The following is a 20,827-nucleotide window of genomic DNA, read 5'->3' as shown; positions in this document are numbered from 1 at the left end:
ACCATGGCTTCCAAGGGAAATTAGAGATAGTATTATTGCAGTCAGAAATGGGGGTTCATGATGGGGGAATAAAGAAATGGCTGAGGAACTAAATTTGCACTTTTGCTTGTCTTCACAAGGGAAGACTTGAATAATGTACCAGAAGTTCTGAGAAACGCAAGTTTCAGTGAGGAGCTGAAGTAAATCAGTATTAGTAGAGAAATGGTTCTGGGTAAATTGATGGGATTAAAAGCTTGAAAAATCTCCAGGGCCTGATAATCTTTACCCCAGAGCACGCAAGGAAGTGGCCCTAGAAATAGTCGATCCATTGGTGGTCTTTTTCCAAAATTCTTTGGACGCTGGAATGGTTCCTGCAGACTGGAGGGTAGCTAATATAACCCCGTTGTTCAAAAAGGGAGGTAGAGAGAAAACAGGGAACTTAAGACCAGGGAGCCTAACGTCAGTAGTGGGGAAGTTGCTGGAGTCCATTATTGAGGATTCCATAGCACAGCATTTGTAAAGCAGCAAAGATAGAAGTCAGCATGGATTTACGAAAGGCAAATCATGCTTGTCAGATTTACTGGAATGCTTTGAGAATGTGACTAGTAGAGTTGCCCAGGGAGAACTTGTGAATGTGATTTATTTAGACTTTCACAAGGCCTTGGACAAGGTCATAGCAGATCACTATGTAAGGTTAAAGCGTATCGAATTGTGGGTAGTGTCTGGAGATGGATAGAAAACTGGTTAGCTGACAGGAAGCAAATAATTGGCATATATGGATCCAAATGGCAGGCAGTGACTTGTGGGGTACCACAGGGATCAGTGCTAGGGCCCCAACTGTTCACATTACATATTAATGATTTGGACGAGGGAATTAAGTGTATTATCTCCAAATGATACAAAGCTGGGTGGGAGGGTGAGCTGTGAAGAGGATGCAAAGATGTTTCAACATGATTTGGACAGGCTGAGTGAGTGGACATTGTCATGATAGGGAAATGGGAACCAAGATGTAGCAGGCAATTTAGAGGTTAAACAGACTGCAGGAAAAGACTGCTGGCAGCAGGGTCAGAGGGATACATCCACAGCCAGAGTTACCTTGTCCCATTCAGACTTAACCTCATTAGTGGGAATACACAGGATGTTCCGGTTCAGCCAGGATGATCCACTGTCATTCGGGACAACCATGTTTGACCAAGCCATTAGCCCACCACAGAGTCTGATGAACTAATTTGTCCATCAATGGAAAGTTAGCCACATATAAATGGCATTGCCGTGTTCTTTTATTTAAATAGGAGTGGGCAATCAGCCAAGGTAAACGATAATAGATTCAAGTCTGGCCACCTCAGGGGAGAACTTTTGTTTGATGAGCTAGGCGGAGCTTAGAGAGGAGAACTGCTGATTTGAACAATAACAGAGAAGGCTGTGCAAATCAACCAGTGGGGTTATGAAAGTTGCCACTGAAACAGACTTGGGAAAAATTTCTGATCAAATATCCAGAAGAAAAGTGCAGTAAAAAGCATTGCCTTTGTCTGTTTGTGCAAGTGGAACAGAGGTGCATGTTCATGCACAGTGTTGTATAATGGGAACTCGTGTGCTAAGGTTAAGAAACAGCATGTAATCTGTTAGTGTGAGAGCTGAAATAAAAGTTTAAATATTGTTTTCTTAAGTTTGTTTATAAAATAACCAAGCCCTATTTCTTATATTATCACTACTGGAACGAAGCAATCTTTCCGCACCACATTAAAATGTTTTTTTTTAATAAAAATAAATTTAGTGTCCAATTATTTTTTTCCAATTAAGGGGCAATTTAGTGTGGCCAATCCACCTGCCCTGCACATCTTTGGGTTGTGGGGGTGATACCCATGCAGACACAGGGAGAATGTGCAAACTCCACAGGGACAGCGACCCGGGGCCGGGATCGAATTGGGGTCCTCTGCGCCGCGAGGCAGCAGTGCTAAACACTGCACCACCCCAAACTGTCATTACCAGGCGAGAATAAGTCGGTTAGGATTATATTAATTGGAGTTTAGACGAGTGAGAGGGGATCTCATTGAAACTCGCAGAAAGGTGTGATCACGGTTTTATATTTGGGTCATCAGCCATTATCATAACGAATGAGGGAGCAGGCTGCCCGCTCCTATTTTGCATGCATGTTTCTGTGTATGTAAAGGATCCTGTGGCACTATTTTGAAGAGGAAGGGAGCTCGGGTGTGTTTTCTGGCCATACTCTATCAGGTCTTGATCACATTGGTGGGACCTTGCTGTGCTTAAATTAGCTAGCACATTTTCTACATGGGATTCCCCAAACGCTTTGTAACCAGAGATTGTGTAAATCCAAGTCTTTCAGTGGGAAATAAGTATGTAGAACTTCCTAAATTATAAGTGTGCAGTAGAATTTTACATTAACAAGGAGGTGGAGACGAGGAAGCTGGCAAGTTTCGGACTAGAAGTCACATTTCCGATTAGTAGTTGATGGTCTTTGCACTGCAAAGTATATCACGTTAGGTGACGTAGCAACCAGGGATAGGAAACCTGGATGGATCTCCAGGCTTAGTCCCAAGTAGTCAAGTCAACTGCAATGTCACCCCCACCGGAGGTCTACAGACACTTACCTTGGCCTTTCTCAGCTTAGCTCAAATTCAAAATTCTGTTATCAATTTTATGATGGCGGGTGAAGGGCAGCAGAGTGACGCAGTGGTTCGCACTGCTGCCTCGTGGCGCCAAGGACCCAGGTTCAATCCCGGGCCTAGGTCACTGTCTGTGTGGAGCTTGCACATTCTCCGTGTCTGCGTGGGTCTCGCCCCCACAACTCAATGTGCAGGGTAGGTGGATTGACCACATCAAATTGCCCCTTAATTGGAAAGAATTGGGTATTTTAAATTCATTAAAAGTAAAAAAAGTTGCAGTTTAAAAAAAATGATGGCGGGTGAAACCTATAATGTGTTTTCTCCGCCCAGATACGTTTCTCAAGGACTCCAGGTCTAAGGAGTAAATAAGGAGACGGCAGCAATGTTTAATGCGTATCGACAGTGGTGCACACCACAATTTATTGCAAATCGATCACAGCTTCTCATGAGAGAAGCCAGTTTTACTACAATAATGAAAAGCGGGAGAAGGGGAGAGAGAGAAAGCACCAACCCCAGAATGTGAACAAAGAGCAAAGACATTTAAAAAGTACTAAATCCCCTTCCGTTAGAAACAGAAGAGTTTTAAAATTTTAACCACACCTAACTTCCAATTCATACAAGACAGCTGAATCTAAAACACACTGCAATGACTAACTCCTTCATTAGGATAAAAGAGTAAAGGAAGAGTAGAGGAAATCCCTTTTCCACAGAATGAAAATTAAAAGTATTCTCCAAGCATCAAGCAAGGAGTTTCAGATGCAATCATTCATTCACCCTTTTAGTTTCAGTTAAATGTACAAGTCAAAAAAATAAAATCTCCCTGGTACACCCTTCCCACACCTAAAAAACCTCATCCATCATCTTCCTCGGCCATTACAAAACTGGGTGGAATCCACATTCCTACTTGCATACTATAAAGCTACAAGTGTGGTGTTTATGAAGGGGAAAGATGTCAGCAATGGGACAAGGAACATGTTGAGCAACATTAGAATTAAGCACCTTTTTTTTTTTTGCACAGTAAGATGCTGAATGAAGCTTCTAGTTGCAAATGAGCATCCAATCCTGCTTGAAGAGTGATGTTCCCCACTCCCGCACAATTTCCTACAATGGCTATCCTGCAGGCTGTCAAATTTACTGCCCAGTATCCAATATAGCACCCAGTAGACCTTTTTGATGTGTGCTGCAGAATTATAACTATGCACATGTATACCGAACATTTAGAGACATGGGTAGTCTCTGTGAGGACAGTGCTGCAGTGGGAAGTCACCCATTCAAAGCTAGTGTTAAACTATTTGAAAGTTATTTAAAAATCCAAAAATATTTTATATTAAAGCAGACCCCAGCACCTTAACCTAATGGAATTTGTTCATTAAAATAAAAAGCTAGCAAAGGGTGAAAATGCCATTCAGGAACATAATTCTTTTTGCAACAAATGGATTTCAGATATACCATGAACCATCTTCGCAGAGAGAGAGATAAAAGATTAACAGACATGAGAAAAATCTAAACTTTCAGCAGCAGCTGCTTTGAAAGAAAATATTGAAGGGCGTCAGATCTACTCTTCTACGCATTCCGTCCGCCACCCCAATCTTCAAGCTACAGTATTTCCTGCCCAACCAAGGCGCTGGATTCCCAAACCCCCATTTTAAATTACTCTAATTAATATGGTGCATTCCCCATTGGTGCAGAAGTTATTAGTCAAGACGGCCAATATCTTCAGACCACAGAACAAGCTAGTGGCGCTACATTTAACACACAGCAGTGGCATGTTTAATTTACTTAAACATGCCAATGCAAAATTTTCAGGGGAAAAAAATTGGCGATAAAATATTGATGAGGCACGCTTGTCAGCTTGACTTGCTTCATGCGTTTAGGAAAACCTGTAGCTCTTTACCCCATTACAGCATATAACTGTCCCTTAAATACTAACGTTTATTACAATACCTGGAGGTTCAATCCCCATGTTAAAGCTCCGTTTGTACACCCAAGTGAAAAGTACACAGGAGGCAAAAACCAAGGAAAATTCAAAGGATTAGCAAATGGAAGAGAGAAAGAAAAAAAAAATCCTGACACCACCAGACTTCCTTAATCATCCAATGTCCCACTGTGGAGGGAAGCATCAGGTTCCAGGGCACTGGATGTTATTGGAGTTCTTGGCATGTGCTCCCACAGGAATCCAAGGAGTGTAACAGACAGGATAAGTACAAACCCGGCACGACCAAGATGGGGAACTTCTGGGGCAGAGCTTGACCTAAACGCAAGGTTAATAAAGTCTATCCCTAAACAAAAAAAGGATTAAATTTTAAATGGGCTTGTTCCACACGGTGGCAGCAGCGGAGACTTTGTGCACTATATTCAGAAGGAAAGCTTATGAATTTCTCCAGTAGTTCATCGGGTTAAAGGAATCTGTGGAATGTTACAGTGTGACACTAACCAAGAAGTGTTCGATTCCTGATGTACGCGTGTTGGGTTTGATGGTCTGAATACTTAAGCTTGTTCCAGCATTCCAAGGGGAGGGGCAAACTTAACCCTTCTTCTCCAAATCTACCACCCCCCCCGCCGCCGCCGTCCAAAAATAAAAAAACTCCTCACTGTTGAAGGCTCTCCAAGTGCCTCAGCGGGAATCTGGACACACGGGTGAAGATGGGGAACGGGTCGGGTCCAATGGTCCTCCTTTTCCACCATCAGTGTGCCCTCGCATCACTTGCCGTCCAGACTCTCACATGAATCACCCCGATTGGGCAAGGACTGGAGGGCGCGCTGATGCTTTGGGATCAGACAGTACCTTCAGTTCATGTGTGGAGGAGGAAAGGAAGCGAACGCCAGTTCGATGTTATAGGGGATTCACAAACCCTAGCTTGGATTGTGCAGCAAAACTATTCTGCACTGAATTGGATTGCACGCCTGTGGTTTTTATTACCTAATTCAATTAATTTGGTGCCATTAGACCCCAAGTTTTTTTGCAAGAATGTGTAAACTTTTTCCTTTGACAATTGATTAATTCTTGTGTGTAACATTTTGAAAGTGGCCATTTTTTTCTTTTGGGGTCGTCTTCAGATTGCGAACAGTACCTTGTCGTGGGGTGTCTCCAACCCCCTTTAAACCTTTCAGTTCCTCAAATCAACCCCCATGTACTTGTAATGGAACTGAAGCAAGTGGTTGAAATGCCAGTTCGAATGTATTTCTAAATGTGTAACACTGGCGACTGATGTGAGCGGTCGCCTATAATAAATTTTGGCTTTCAACTGAAACAAAAAAAAAAGAAAAGGAAGAGAACAAAACACAAAGTAAAACGATACAACTGCTACATGCATGGTCTTACACGTTCCTCCATAAGCTACAAACAATTGCACAAACATGATACTAACACACATTCAGCTTTAACCCTGTGGTGAAAACTTATGCTGAATGCGTCACAGTCAAGACATCACATCATTGGCTGGTACATATAGATATATATTCATATCAGTTGTCTGTGAAAATTAAAGCTACAAAGGATTTTTAAGTTGCTGTTAATAATCTGCTGCAACTTGTGAAGGTAGCTCAGATCATCTTTTGTTTACAAACAAATGCAGGGAAAAAAATTGAAAGTTGTCCATCAGACTAACGCAAAAGCAGTTCCAGCATATAGGTCATCTATAAAACCTCAGTTATGCATCAGCAGTTAACTCCTTCATCATTTTCTGTTCACGCAATCCTAGCTTGTCGTTGGTCATGGTGATTTTTTTTCCTCAAAACTGTCCGTTTAATCTCCAAATTCCCTTTTAAAAACACACAAAAATCTACACGAGAAAGCAGCAAAAAAATAAAACAGCTGAAGTGTTTTCCTTTTGAATACACGTTTACCATGGACTGGGTGCACAGCTGTTTAAAATTTCAATTTTCTGCATTTGTTTGTGAAGCAAAACAAAAAATACTGGTACCTTTGAATTCAAAAAAATGTCATGATCACTTTAATCCATTCAAAATAAATTTTAAAATACAGATAGGCACTGGTGCAACCCCTCAGGTTTTTGTTTCCTCTTAAAAACAATTAGTTGGCACATTCATATAAAACAGTCAAGAAGAACTGAATAACTAGCGCTGTAGCATGATGTAATAAAATACTTTTGTTTCCCCATACGTTGCCAGGGACACAAGACACACATGGCCATGTCGGTACAATAAGGTATCTGCATGAAATGAACACAAAACAGGCAGCTGGGAGTGAGGGTTTTTAAAAAAAACAAATTGATTGCTCTATGGTGTCTCCCGTTACTGCTCCTTCTTGTTTTCTTTCAAATCATCTGTGGCTTCATCCAAAGGCTCTTTGTCGCAAAGGGCAGCCTTTTCTTCATACCTGCATTTGGAAACGAGATGGAAATTAAAGTCATCTGGAAAGTTACCAACCTAAATGCTGGCACTTAGAAAGTGAACTGCTTTCTTTTTCTCCATCATCCGCCAAAGGCCTGGCGCCTCGGAGTCAGAATGATGATGCAGCGCGATCCTTGGTCCTAAATTCCTGTTCCTCTGATTAAGCCTTTGCTCGACAACTAGTTGGCATGAGTGCCACATCAAGTGCCCATGGCCCACTTCCAAGAAATGGAAGTTACTTTAAAGGGAAAACTGCTTGAAGGCGGTAAGGTTCAGGTTTTGATTTCTGGTCAGTACCCCATGTTGCCCAATCTCTTCTGGAGCCTCAACAGCCCTGGGCTCGGGAAAGGAAAAGGGAGACAAAGTTTGTAGTCCCATAAGAAATAGGAGCAGTAAACTATACACCACTGAGCCTGTCCTACCATTCAATACATTCATGGCTGATCATCTGCCTCCACTCCACTTCCTTCCGATCCATAATCCTCAATTCCCTGGGACACCAGAAATCTGTCTAGCTCAGCCCTGAATACATTTAATAAAGGAGTATCTGCAACTCTCGAGAGTGAAGAAATTTCTCCTCCTCTCAGTCCTAAAACATTTATCCAGAGATTGGGCCGGGGGGGGGGGCAAAGTGTTCTAGATTCCTCAGTCAGGGAAAACCGTCTCAGTGTCTAGTCTGTCAAACATCTCCCCCTGTATGTTTCAATGAGGTGATCTCATTCTTCTAAACTCCAGAGAGCATAGAGACAATTTACTCAGCCTTTTATCCCAATATTGATCCAGTGACTCTTGCTGGGGTGTGGAAGTGCCCATGTGTGGATATAAATGGAGGACAAGCTTGGGTATGAGAAGCTCCCGGGTTAAACAGCCCGCCAAAATTCATAAACGTGAAATGGCCAAGTTACAGAAGGCTGGCGGCACCTTTGGGACCATACTGCACTAGGGTGGGAATTGGGAGTGGCTGTGAGAAAAGCCAGGATGTAGTCTGCTCTTTTGGGAAAGAGGATGAAAGCAAAAGAATGACAGCCAGTAAAACAAATCGACCCCAACACATCCGCCCCCCACCCCCACAATAAAGTTGATCAAAATCCTTCTTCAGGTCAACTGCAAACAATTCAAACAGCCAGAAAAATAAATGCAAAAATGTTAAAGAGTGCAACAATCACAATAGCTGGATCTACTTATGCATTCTACTCTGACAATGCCTCCATTTAAAAATTATTTTCTTGTTTTCCAATCCTTACATGGCTTCACCCTCCCAGTCTCTATCCTCTTCCTTGAACTCTGCGCTCTTCCCAATTCTGGCTTCTGGCACATCCCCCCATTTACACTGTTTCACCAATGGTGGCCATGCCTGTGCCACACACTCTGGAATTTCTGCACAAAACCTTCCTGCCTATCTCTCCAGATAAGATACGCCCCCAAGGTCTAACCCTGACCAACCTTTCGTCCTTGGTTGGGACTAATGCCAGCCTTTGGTCACCATCTATGTGGCTCAGTACCAAACTTTGCCCGTGCAGTGTCTCAGGACATTTTAAGATGCTGAAATTACGACACGTTGTTGCTGAAAGGAGACGGGTTGTGTATTCTCAATGAAACCTCATTCTGCAGCCACTCGCCAGAGACTGAAGTTAATTACAGTAACTACTTCCTAAGATTTAGAGATGTGTGACTGGTCAGCTGTGGTGTGTTGAGATTAGGTTGGCTCCAACCGCTTTTAAAAATAAATTTAGAGTACCCAATTCATTTTTTCCAATTAAGGGGCAATTTAGTGTGGCCAATTCACCTACCCTGCACATCTTTGGGTTGTGGGGGCAAAACCCACGCAAACACAGGGAGAACGTGCAAACTCCACACGGACAGTGACCCAGAGCCGGGATCGAACCTGGGACCTCGGCGCCGTGAGGGCTGCAACTGTTGAACACATCACATGATCGGAGTTCTGGTAACATGGGAGATCAACTCAACGGGACACAGCCAAGGCTCCCTGGAACATCTGGAACTGAATCCACACACGGCAGTATCAGCAAGAATCAATTTTTAATGTTGTCTCCTGATAAAACAGACAGCTAATCTTTTCCAGGGCCTCAGTTGAGCCTGTTCTACATAGAATTTACATCACAGAAACTGGGCTGTGGTAGTACAAGAGCGTTTCTCCACCTGTAGGTCCTTCTATTCTTTTATCCCTTACATACTTATCTCGCCTCCCATAAAAAGCATCCATACCATTTGCCGCTACTATTCCTTGGTTGGAACGTGGAACTTGTACAATCTTTGGGTATTGAAGATGCTACGGAATTTTTTTAATTCAATCTATTGCCCAGAGTTAGGCAATCTGGGGAGTCAGATCTCCCCCTAGCCCCACCCCCCACAATCTGCTTTCACAGCTCTTTGCTGCCTCCCCCTCCCCAATCACCATCAGCAGTGAGATGAGAATTTTCTAGTGATGGGACAATGTAAATTGGGGATGTGCCAGAAGCCAGAATTGGGAAGAGGGCAAAGTTCAAGATAGGGAGATGGGAGAGGAGTAAAGCCATGTAAGGATTGGAAAACAAAATAACTTTTAAAGCGGGGATGTTAAATCCAGTTACACAAGTCGCGCACAAGTACAACCCGCAACTTTCTTTGCTGCAGTGGTCAGAATGGGATTGGATTTGGTTATTGTCACACGTACCGAGGTACAGCGGAAAGTATTTTTCTACGAGCAGCTCAAACAGATCATTTAGTACAGGAAAAGAAAATACATAATAGGGCAACAAAAGGTACACAATGTAAATACATAGACACCGGCATCGGGTGAAGCATACAGGGGTATAGTGTTAATCAGGCCAGTCCAGAAGAGGGTCCTTTAAGAGTCTAGTAACAGGGCAACTGGTGTGGCGAGGTTAAGTTGCAACTTTGTTTTTTCCTTCTCAGGAAGATGTAAAATGTGCTACAAAGAAGCAGAGGGGAGTTCTCCCTCGTGTTCTATGCAATATTTATCACCTACATCACCAAAACAGATTATCTTCCCCCCTCCCCCCCCCCCCCCCCACCCCCTCCCGAAAAAACTATGTTTTCATTTTAATGTTCCATAGAATGGTACAGCAGAAGAGTCCAGTCAGCCCACTGTACATGTGAGAGCTGTTACAAATAGCCATACAAGTGCCATTCCTCATGCCTTAACCCCAGTGCCTTGGAAAATTTGTCCTTCCAAATATTTGTCAAATTACTTAGAATCTGGTTCAACCATCCCTGTTCGGTAGTATATTCTAGACACTAACACACTGTAGGGGAGGGGGGGGGGGGAATATTATCTCTGATATTTCTTTTGCTACATTGTAACAATTTATTTTCTTCCTTGCTGCACCTTCCTCCATCCAAGTCAGCCACAGAATTTACCTGACCTGCTCCTGCCAATTCTGCTTGCACATCATTGGGCAAGAGGAACATGATGAAACAATCAATTGACTTTTCATGCTCTTCTCAAATCAGCAAGTGATTTACTGAGCAGACTGGCTACAGGTCTGCAGTGCAAAGCATAAACAAAATCAGCATGAGACACAATTCTTCTGACACTTGATGGTCACGGTGGTTAGGACTGTTGCTTCACAGCTCCAGGGACCCAGGTTCAATTCCCGGCTGGGTCACTGTCTGTGCGGACTCTGCACGTTCTCCCAGTGTCTGCGTGGGTTTCCTCCCACAAGTCCCGAAAGAAGTGCTTGTTAGGGGAATTGGACATTCTGAATTCTCCCTCAGTGTACCCGAACACGTGCCGGTGTGTGACGACTAGGGGATTTTCAAAGTAACTGCATTGCAGTGTTAATGTAAGCCTACTTATAATAATAATAATCTTTATTATTGTCACATCAGTGAGTGGCTCATTCACATCCAAGGTGAACTACCCGCACAAAGGCCATCACTTTCATTAAAAGCTGTAATGTCAGGCTTCAAACCCACAAAGGCGAAAATCACTACCACCTAGCAATCAGAAGGATTAATTCGCTATGCCCTGATCTCCCAACCCTGTGTATTCAAAACAATTAGATAAATAAAAGATTTTGATCCACTGGATGTTAAAACAGCTATGTAACAACTAGGCTGGTTTATGCAGGTACACAGACAATAGTACATGCTGGAAACACAGGGCATTCAGCATCCGGAACAAAGACAAATTGTTTCAGTTTCGGATGAAGGGTCCCGACTGATGTTTTTTTTTTTAATAAACCTACTTTTTCCTCAACCACTTGACGGCTAACGAACCTTGCTGCACGGTTCCAGCTTTTCCCAGTTGCATTTCAGCTGGTTAGCTGTCAGTTTTTCTTTTCATGTCAGAAGTGTGAAGAGCGGTATTAATTTCCCAATGGTAACTGTAGTATCACTTGATGCTGAAAACAACTTGGGGCTAGACTTTACTGTCTGTGTGTGAAGAGATCAATTTTAGCTGAAGATCATCTAGTGGCATAGATTTTATTTTCCTTAAAGAATTTAGAGTACCCAATTCATTTTTTCCAATTAAGGGGCAATTTAGCATGGCCTATCCACCTACCCTGCACATTTTGGGTTGTGGGGGCTGAAACCCACGCAGACACGGGGAGAATGTGCAAACTCCACAGGTACAGTGACCCGGGGCTGGGATCAAACCTGGGACCTCAGTGACATGATCCTGGGATTCGAACCCGGGTCCTCAGCACCGTAGTAGACAGGTTAGGTTAATGGGCACAAATTTGGCACATGGCATGTAATGTGGGAAAAAGTGAACTTGCTCACTTAAGTCAGAAAACAAAATAGAACTATACACAATTTAAATGGACAGAAATTGCAGAAGTGGCAATGCAGAGGGATCTGGTGTCCTGCTACAGTGTAGTGTGTAGGTAAAATTGAAGAACTTTTAGCGCATTCTGAAATAAATATGTATAACCTGATAGTCATTATGGAGACATGAACTCGATTTCCTTTTTGAATGAATTCCACTCTTCTGATGTAGATTTTCCTACAAACCACTGCTCTCAGTACGCTGTGGCCATATACTCTCTTGTCATTAAATTGTCCTTCCCCCAATCTTTATTTCTGGTCCATCTTTGCACTCCAGTTATATTAAATCTTACTGCGATATGGCCACAATCACCAAAATGCTCCCCCACTCACAGTTCCATTACCTGCCTGCAAGTGGTTAGGTTGACAATTATTGCAAGGGTAATGGAATACATAAAGAAATGTTTTACTGCAGCTGTACAGAACATTGGTGAGACCACATCTGGAGTACCATTTACAGTTTTGGTCTCCTTATTTGGAAAATAATATAATTGCTTTAGGAGGCTGTTTCACTGTTACAAATGAGCAGTTTTAGTTCATGGTAGTTCCACTTCAAGTCAAATTGGTCCACTTCTCTTCAGGTTAAGGGCAGCACGGTGGCACAGTGGTTAGCATTGCTGCCTCACGGGCCAAGTACCTGGGTTCAATCCGGGCCCCGTATCACTATCTGTGTGGAGTTTGCACATTCTCCCAATGTCTACTTGGGTCTCACCCCACAACCCAAAATGATGTACAGGGTAGGTGAATTGGCTACGCTAAATTGCCCCTCGAGAAAAAAGGAAGAATTGGGTACTATGACAAAATAGCATTGTAACCTGACAAGCCAAATCCCTAACTGGAGACTGCTCCTCATATGGAAATGTTACTCCTTCTCAGAGATGCAACACTTCAGCTGCACCATATTCTCATTTTGAATTCATTGAAAAAGCTAAACGTTTTGGTATTTCAAAGCTAGACAAAAACCTCACTTCCAGACAATGAGTTTACCAAGTCAGTTAAGGGTAACCGTGAAGTCACAGAACAGGATACATTTTATAAAAGCAGGACACTGCAGATACTGGAAATCAGAGATTAAAAAAAAGCAGAAAATACTGGAAATACTCAGCAGATCTGGCAGCATTTGCACAGAGAGTTAATTTTTTAAAAATAATAAATTTAGAGTATTCAACTCTTTTTTTTTTCCCCCCCCAATTAAGGGGCAATTTTGCATGATCAATCCACCTACTTGGCACATATTTTGGGTTGTCGGGGCAAAACCCATGCAAACACTGGGAGAATGTGCAAACTCCACATGGTCAGTGACCCAGAGCCGGGATCGAACCTGGGACCTCGGCGCTGTGAGGCAGCAGTCCTAACCACTGCGCCGCCCTAGAAAGAGTGTTAATTTTTGACCTGAAATATTAACTGCTTCTCTCTCCACAGATACTGCCTGATCTGCTGACTACTTCCAGCATTTTTTGCTTTTATTGACAACAAGTTTTATGCTCTATTCCATACACTGTTTGAGTCTCGATCACAGAATCGGAAGACAAAAACGTGGTGCAGATATCTGTCTTTTTTCACTTAGTCATTTCCTGGCACTGGCTCAAAAGGACTGACCTGGTCATCATTCTACTTTCTGCCAACAAGGTCTGCTCTTTGCAGACAGAAATAAAATGTCCATGTCATACACACAGTTGAGCAGCAAAACAGCAAAAATAATTTAAAATGAAAATTGGAGGAACGGGACGGACCGAATTGCTCGATGAGAGTCAGGGTTGACTTAATGGACGGAATTGCCTCCTTTTGTCCTGCAATGACCATGACTCTGTAACTGGACAGCTAAAGTGTGTACGGTTCAATCATTTAGGTGTTGAGTTTGCTCAATGAAATTAGTGAGGAGCAGAGTCGTATCCGAGAGCCATTGTGGCTTCCAATTGTCAGGTGGTTTCACATTTTCTGAAGAGCTGACCTCACAACTCTGGACAGGACCCTGCGAAGGTCATAAACGTTTGCCTGAAAAGTGATGACTGATACCCTGATCAAACAGTTATTTCAAATTAAACTTTCTAAAAAGAGCATTAAATTTCTATAGCACAACCAAATAAATCAGAACATTGCTACCCTAAATATGCCCAATTTACATTTCTAAATGTAGTAATGCCATTTCCAATTATTCAGCATACACAGAATGGCCACTCAAAGTGCCCACGACAAGGCAAAGTTAAACTTGAATGTAACTTGAATGAGTTGCATCAGGCAGCTGAACAACAGTGTACAGACGACATGTGATGATGCTGGGCATTATTTTCTGTTCTTCTAATATAGACAGCTGAGCTTAAGTGAGCGGTTAGGTGGACTGTGTTCTTTCATTTTCATGATCTGCTTGCAAAATGCTGGAGCCAATGTTGAAATAAAGCCAACCAGCATAATGGATGCACGGCGATGCACATGCTGAACAATTAGCAATTGTGACACACATCACACTACTAAAAGCACGGCAGCCAAGCTTTGCTGAGGGTCATGTTAAGGGCATGCAGTTTAAGCTGCTCATTAATGCATTAACAGCTCTACCTTCAAATGAAGAACAAATAATTAAAGTGGGGGGGGGGGGGGTGAAAGAGAGAGAAAAAAATCAGACTATGCACAGAGGAAAAGAAACCAACACACAAGAAGCCAGCAACATGCTGGAAATAATATACAGGCAAAGCATGGCAAGAAGTCGGTGTATACCTGACCCGTTGACTGCTCCACAAGCCCCATCACATGACTACATGGGGCTCGGATTGGTCCGCCTACGGCGGGGGGAGTTGGGCTTTTGCTGCATGGAGTTGGCCAGACTAGCAGGGGAGCCCGAGACAGTGGGAAAGTGGGTGAGTCTTGGCGTGTGTGGCATGATCTCAGCTGAAGACTCGTAGCTGATTGAGTAGCAGGACGTGAAAAGGGAGGGGGATAGGGTAAGAAGAAGAGAACAAAAAAAAAGGAAGTTTTTATTAAGAAAAGTGCACAAACAAGTTTTTTAAAAAAGAACAGCAAATGCAAAACACAGAAAAATCTCAATTCTCCCATTGAAACAAACGTGGCATCACAAATTCCGTTTCAATTCATTTCCAGACATGAATAGTCAGAAGAAATTTCAGCATTTGAAAACATATTTAGGACAGCAATGATGACTCAAAGAAATGCAATAAATTAACACTAAAACTGTATTTATTAACTGAATTTGCTACTCCGAAAATCTGAAATGTATTACAGCTTGGAATGGAATGGAGAACAAAAACATTTTAACCGTCAGTCCCTTCGGGCGGCACAGTGGCGCAGTGGTTAGCACTGCTGCCACACGGCATCGAGGACACGTGTTTGGTCCCCGTCCCGGGTCACTGCACATTCTCCCAGTGTCTGCGTGGGTCTCACCCCTACAACCCAAAGATGTGCAGGGTAGGTGGATTGGCCACACAAAATTGCCCTTTAATTGGAAAAAATGTGGGTACTCATTTTTTTGAAACTTCATTCCTTTCTTCCCAACAGTCACCTGGAAGGTAGAAAGGTCACATTTAAACTCAATTCAAAACTGCACTGGCAAAAATGCAGTGAAAGAATCATCACACAGACACACAATGTGTCATTGCAATGTCCATCTGCTGCAGAACGGATTTGTAAATCCAATCTGTCCATCATGAATTATTCCTAGATTCCTTTGATTTCTGCTACATAGTACTTCTGATTCAACGGAGGTGGGGAGTAGAACAACAACAGATAGTTTCCGATCCTGGTGACTATCCAGCAACCCTCTGAAATGTATTTATGTGGGCAGCATCAGGCTCAGTTATGATACCTAGCATGATTGAATAGCCAAGTTGGTAACTCTCAAACATGAAATAGCAGCAGCTTGGAGTAGGCGGAGGGTGTACGGTGCCTGTACTTTTCAGTTTGGAAGAATGATATTTGGCAGAAACAAAGAGGGGAAAAGATCTTGTTTTTGAACTTGCTTTCCATTGCCACTTTCTACCTTTTCACTATGCACCTTTCCTGGCTCTTTGAGAAGGCGGACAAGATGTATCTTCCATATTTGTCATGCCAGTGTGCAAAAACAACACAGGTGAATAATATGTCCTTTTTGGGGATGTGGAGATGAGAAACACAAGAAACCTACTAATAACAATCCGGAGCTTCATTAAAATAAAGCTCACCATATTGAGGCTTCACCACTATGGAAACAGAAAATCTATTAGTCTTAAATTTAAAATCTATTAATCTTAAACATTAGAAATTATTATGCCCATATTTATATCGAGAACTGGATGCATCTAGATGGCCAGCGATTCCTTCCATTTTTAAATTTGCATTAGAGAAAAGTGTCATCATGTGGATAAGATAGCCAACAGCTTAAGGGAAGTACAGGTCCAATCCGTCAGGAACAAGAAAAACTCACCGCGACTTGCATTTCCAGATATGCCATAAACCATTTCAATAAAATTAGCGACGTTTAATTTTTCATTCTTCGAGAACTAATAAGCAAAACACGGGTCACCCGAGATCCTGTTCGAATACGTTTGAAACACGGCCCATCTTCATTTCTACCTTCTAATCCCACAAGAGAATGTTTTAAAAATATGGTCTTTGGTTCACTATGTTCCTGCAATTCGTTATCAGTGTTGGATCAGACTTGTTCACCAGCGAACTGCACAGTGGTAGCGTTAAGCTGTGGATTTCTGTGATTCCGCACCGCTCAGATTTCTGGGTAAAGCAAATAAAAAAGGTCGGCCAGGTTTCTGATCGCTAACCACCCAATCAGCAACCTCTGTTGGCAACTACAGACCTCTGGAGTGAACAATAACAGTCTTGGCTGCATTGCTTTTCATGGTTGAATATGTCGCTGCTCTTTCAACCTAGTCAGCGATATCCCACACCCGTGAAACAATCAATCAATACCTTGGCTTACACACAAGAGTGGCCTCTTGAGGCAACAGATCTGATGATCACAAAGAGCAATGCATCACCAAGAGTCAGCTCATCAGAGATTTTTTTTTTGGGGGGGGGGGGGGGGGGGGGGTGAAAAAGAGAGAGGAGGAGGAGGAGGAAATCAGTTCTCTGAAGAGAACACTTCCATTCAAGTTACTGCAAGGTGTGTTTTTGCACAAAATAACTGCTTTCTGGCTAACCTGCCAGGAATGTTACAGAATAAACAGGATCAATGTAGCACTTAACACAGAAATGTTTACGTATATACGATTCACAAGATTTACTTTGCAATGGCTGAAACAACAGGAGGGACACACACAAAATGTTTGCGTGGGAGAGATGTGGTGGTATGAAGAACTGAGACAAGCTTACATTTACAGTGCCTCAAGCAGAAGAAAATGCCCCAAGGCATTTCAAAGGAACATAATTGGACAAAAACTGGCATTAAGCCAAAGGAGATTGAAGGTAGCTAAAAGCTCAGGCTTCAATGTATATCTATTGGTGAATTTCTACATCATGATGACATCTATGTACATTTCTCCATGCAGTGTACAAACAATGCAGAAGCTCATCTACCAATCTCGAGCACAAACGGTGGCCGTTTCAGCCTCTTGAGCCTACCTCAAACCTCTTTGAAAAAGCTTTCCAATTTAGTACCACATCCCAGCTTCTTACCTCTGACCCTAGGCAACCCCACCAATTAGTTCTCCTGATATAGATACCAAATTGCTTCTTCTCACCACCCTTCAGCGCATTCCATATTTTACCACCGTGGGGTAGCAATGAAACCTCTATGTCCCCATCGAGTTCTATGGCCTCCAGTTACTGAACTTCTGATCAAAGAGAACAGTTTTTCCCTACTTGCTCTATCAAGACCAGTGAATTTTGACTAACTGATCCACAGATTACATCCCAATACCCACATTTGTCACATCTGCAATACATGCCTAACACCCTAATGTGTGGTACCCAGAATCATAAACAACATTCCAGGTGAGATCTAACCAGTGATTTTGTAACGACTTGACTTCCTTGTTTTAATACTTCAATGCCCCATTTTACAAAGTCTTAAAAAAATAAATTTAGAGTACCCCAAATTCATTTATATCCCATTAAGGGGCAATTTAGCGTGGCCAATCCACCTACCCCTGCACATTTTGGGGATGTGGAGGGACGAAACCCCACGCAAACACAGGGAGAATATGCAAACTCCACACGGACAGTGACCCCGGGGATGGATCAAATCCGGGACCTCGGCGCCGCAAAGCAGCAGTGCTAAACCACTGCGCCACCGTGGCTGCCCACCCATTTACAAAGTCAAGCACCCACATACAATTTGCCCAACCTCCCCAAATGTGATGGGGTAGCAATTCCATTTAATATAGAAGCAAACTTGGCCAATTTTCTTTTTCCTTTTCCTGAACATATGGATTATTGCTGATGTATGATTTCACAGATCGTTCCTCATACTAAACATTGAGATTAATCGACCATGGAGGTCATTCCAGGCAAATGTACTCACTTTAACGCACAGGGCTAAAAAGCTGGCTTATAAAGCAGACCAAGGCAGCCAGCACGCACGGTTCAATTCCCATACCAGTCCTCCCCAAATAGGCCGCTGGAATGTGGAAACTAGGGGCTTTTCATAGTAAATTAATTTGAGAGCCTACTTGTGAGAATAAGCGATTTTATTTCATTTTATTTAAAGTGCAACTTATGAATATTAAATAAATCACTGGACACCATCTACAACTGGAACCCTTAGCTGATTTTTCTCATGTACCCCAGAGATGTTGAGTTATTTTAGCATCTCAGTTGATCTCTTGGCGGCGATCAGCCAACTTGGCTGCCTAAGAACCTTCAGGAATGTGTGGCTTAGTGTTTTCTCAAGAAACACGGTGATCTTAAACCACTTCAAATTACTGTAGTCATCAAATGCTTAGATCTCTAAACCTAAAGATAAATTAATCCCTGCAACTATTGAACAGCAAAAACATGCAAATCCTTGCCAGATCCCATACTTTGAAGCTAGCCACTTAAAGACATGCTAATAAATAAGACAAAAAGATGTGGGAGCAGTAGTAGGCCATTCAGCCCAATGAGTCTAGTCTGCCCCACTATTCAATGAGATCATGACTGATCTGATAATCCTCAACTCCACTTTCCTGCCTTATCCCCATAATCCTGTCTTCTATTACGGATTAAAATTCTGTCTACCTCAGCCTTCAACATACTTAACAACCCAGCCTCTACAGTTCTTTGCGGTAAAGAATTCCAGATTCACTACCCTCAAAGAAACTCTTCCTAGTCTCGGTCTTAAATGGGTGACCCCTTACTCCGAGATTATATCCTCTGGCACTAGACTCTCCCACAAGAGGAAACAACTTCTCAGCATCTGGTTTAGCACACTGGGCTGAATCGCTGGCTTCTAAAGCAAACTAAGGCAGGCCGGCAGCACGGTTCAATTCCCGTACCAGCCTCCCCGAACAGGTGCCGGAATGTGGCGACTAGGGGCTTTTCACAGTAACTTCATTGAAGCCTACTTGTGACAATAAGCGATTTTCATTTCATTTCATCAACCTGGTCAAAACCCCAAAGAATCCTGCATGTCTCAATACAGGTCACTTCTTCATTCTTCAATCTTCCAAACTAACCTCTCCTCATAAGAAAATCTCTCCATACCCGGGATCAACCGAATGCACCTTCTCTGGACAGCCTCAAATGCCAGTATATCTTTCCTTCGAGAAAGGGACCAAAACTGTTCAGTATTCCAAGTGTGGTCTAACTAGTGCCTCGATAGTTTTAGCAAGACTTCCATATTTTTGATATTCCATTCCCTTTGAAATAAAGGCAAACATTCCATTCGTCCTCCCATTTACCCGAACTTGTATGCTAGCTTTTTGTGACTGATGCACGAGGACCCCCCCCCCCAAAAAAATTACTGAGCCTTCAGCTCCTTTATTCTTCTCACCAAAATGCATAACTACACATTTTCCTACATTATATTCCATCTGCCAAGTTTTTGCCCACTAACCGAACCGGTCTATATCTCTCTGCAGTCCGTCATTCTCACCAATTGCCTTCCCACCTATTTTTGTGTCATCCGCAAACTTGGCAAAAGTACATTCACTTTCCTCGCCCAAGTCATTATTGTAAATAATTGTGGCCCCAGCACTGTCCCCTATGGCACTCCACTAGTTACAGGTTTGCCATCCTCAAAAGAATACATTTGGCAGGCATGGCTTTCCCTTCACAAAGCCATGCTGACTCCGTTAGATTATATTATGTATTTCTAAATGCTCTGCTATGACATCCTTTATAATGGACTAACATTTTCCCAGTGACAGATGTTAAGCTAACTGGCCGATAGTTACCCGTTTTATTGTCTCCCTCCCTTTTAGAATAAAGGGGTTACATTGGCAGTTTACCAATCCTCTGGGACTTTTCCAGTATTTAAGCATTCTTGGAAGATTACTATTAGTGCATCCACCATCTCTGTAGCTACTTCCTTTAATATCCTGGGATGCAACCCATCAGGTCCAGAGGACTTATTGACCTTTAGCCCCATTAGTTCCCCTAGTACTTTTTCCCCTAGTGATTGTTACTTTATTTATTGCCTCCCCTTCTGCCTCTTGACAATTGAATATTTTTGGAATGTTATTAGTGTCTTCCACGGTGTCTTCCACCAAGGCAAAATATGTTTAACTCCCCTGGCATTTTCTGGTTCCCCAGTCTCCTTCTCGAAGGGGCCCCCAAGTTCACTTTGGCCCTCTCTTCCTTTTTATACATGGAAATAATTCTAAAATTACTCCAATTTAAAAAAAAAAAACACTCAAGGAGTTTTGTATTAAAATATTCCCATTGAATAAAGGGAAAAAACAAACTTGCATTTATGTCGTGTTTTTCACTAACTCAGGCCATTCCAAAGCATTTCACAGCTTGTGAATTACTTTTCATAAGTAGTTACTGCTGTAGGGAAATGCAGCAGCCAATTTACAGCTAACCAGATCACAAAACAGCAGCAGGACAAATAACTAATTAAACAGTTTGTGATGTTGGATGCCCATAACACCAGGAAAATCTCCTGACTTCTTCAAATAATACTATGGGGCTCTACAACTACCCGAGTGGAC

General features: G+C 42.6%; 1 protein-coding gene across 3 annotated transcripts in view; it reads right to left on the bottom strand.

Annotated features, from left to right (window-relative positions):
• Positions 1-20,827, bottom strand: part of hm13 (histocompatibility (minor) 13) — a 173,612-nt gene that overhangs the window by 94,804 nt on the left and 57,981 nt on the right. Inside the window, exons 12-13 of one of the 3 annotated variants that reach the window (XM_072515201.1) lie at positions 14,466-14,650; positions 2,992-6,945 (exon numbers count right to left, since the gene is read on the bottom strand). The exons of 1 other annotated variant lie outside the window; for it this stretch is intronic. In XM_072515201.1, coding sequence (XP_072371302.1) covers positions 14,503-14,650 — 148 coding nt within the window. In that variant the 3' untranslated portion in view covers positions 2,992-6,945; positions 14,466-14,502. Of the gene's footprint in view, positions 1-2,991; positions 6,946-14,465; positions 14,651-20,827 lie in introns of those variants that run through there. One more of the 3 variants, XM_072515202.1, reaches the window with a different exon arrangement.

Source organism: Scyliorhinus torazame, chromosome 8 (genome assembly GCF_047496885.1).
Source record: "Scyliorhinus torazame isolate Kashiwa2021f chromosome 8, sScyTor2.1, whole genome shotgun sequence".
In the NCBI taxonomy this organism is placed as follows: Eukaryota; Metazoa; Chordata; class Chondrichthyes; order Carcharhiniformes; family Scyliorhinidae; genus Scyliorhinus; species Scyliorhinus torazame.
Note: the sequence above shows the minus strand (reverse complement) of the source record. Positions and strands in the feature narration are given on the sequence as shown.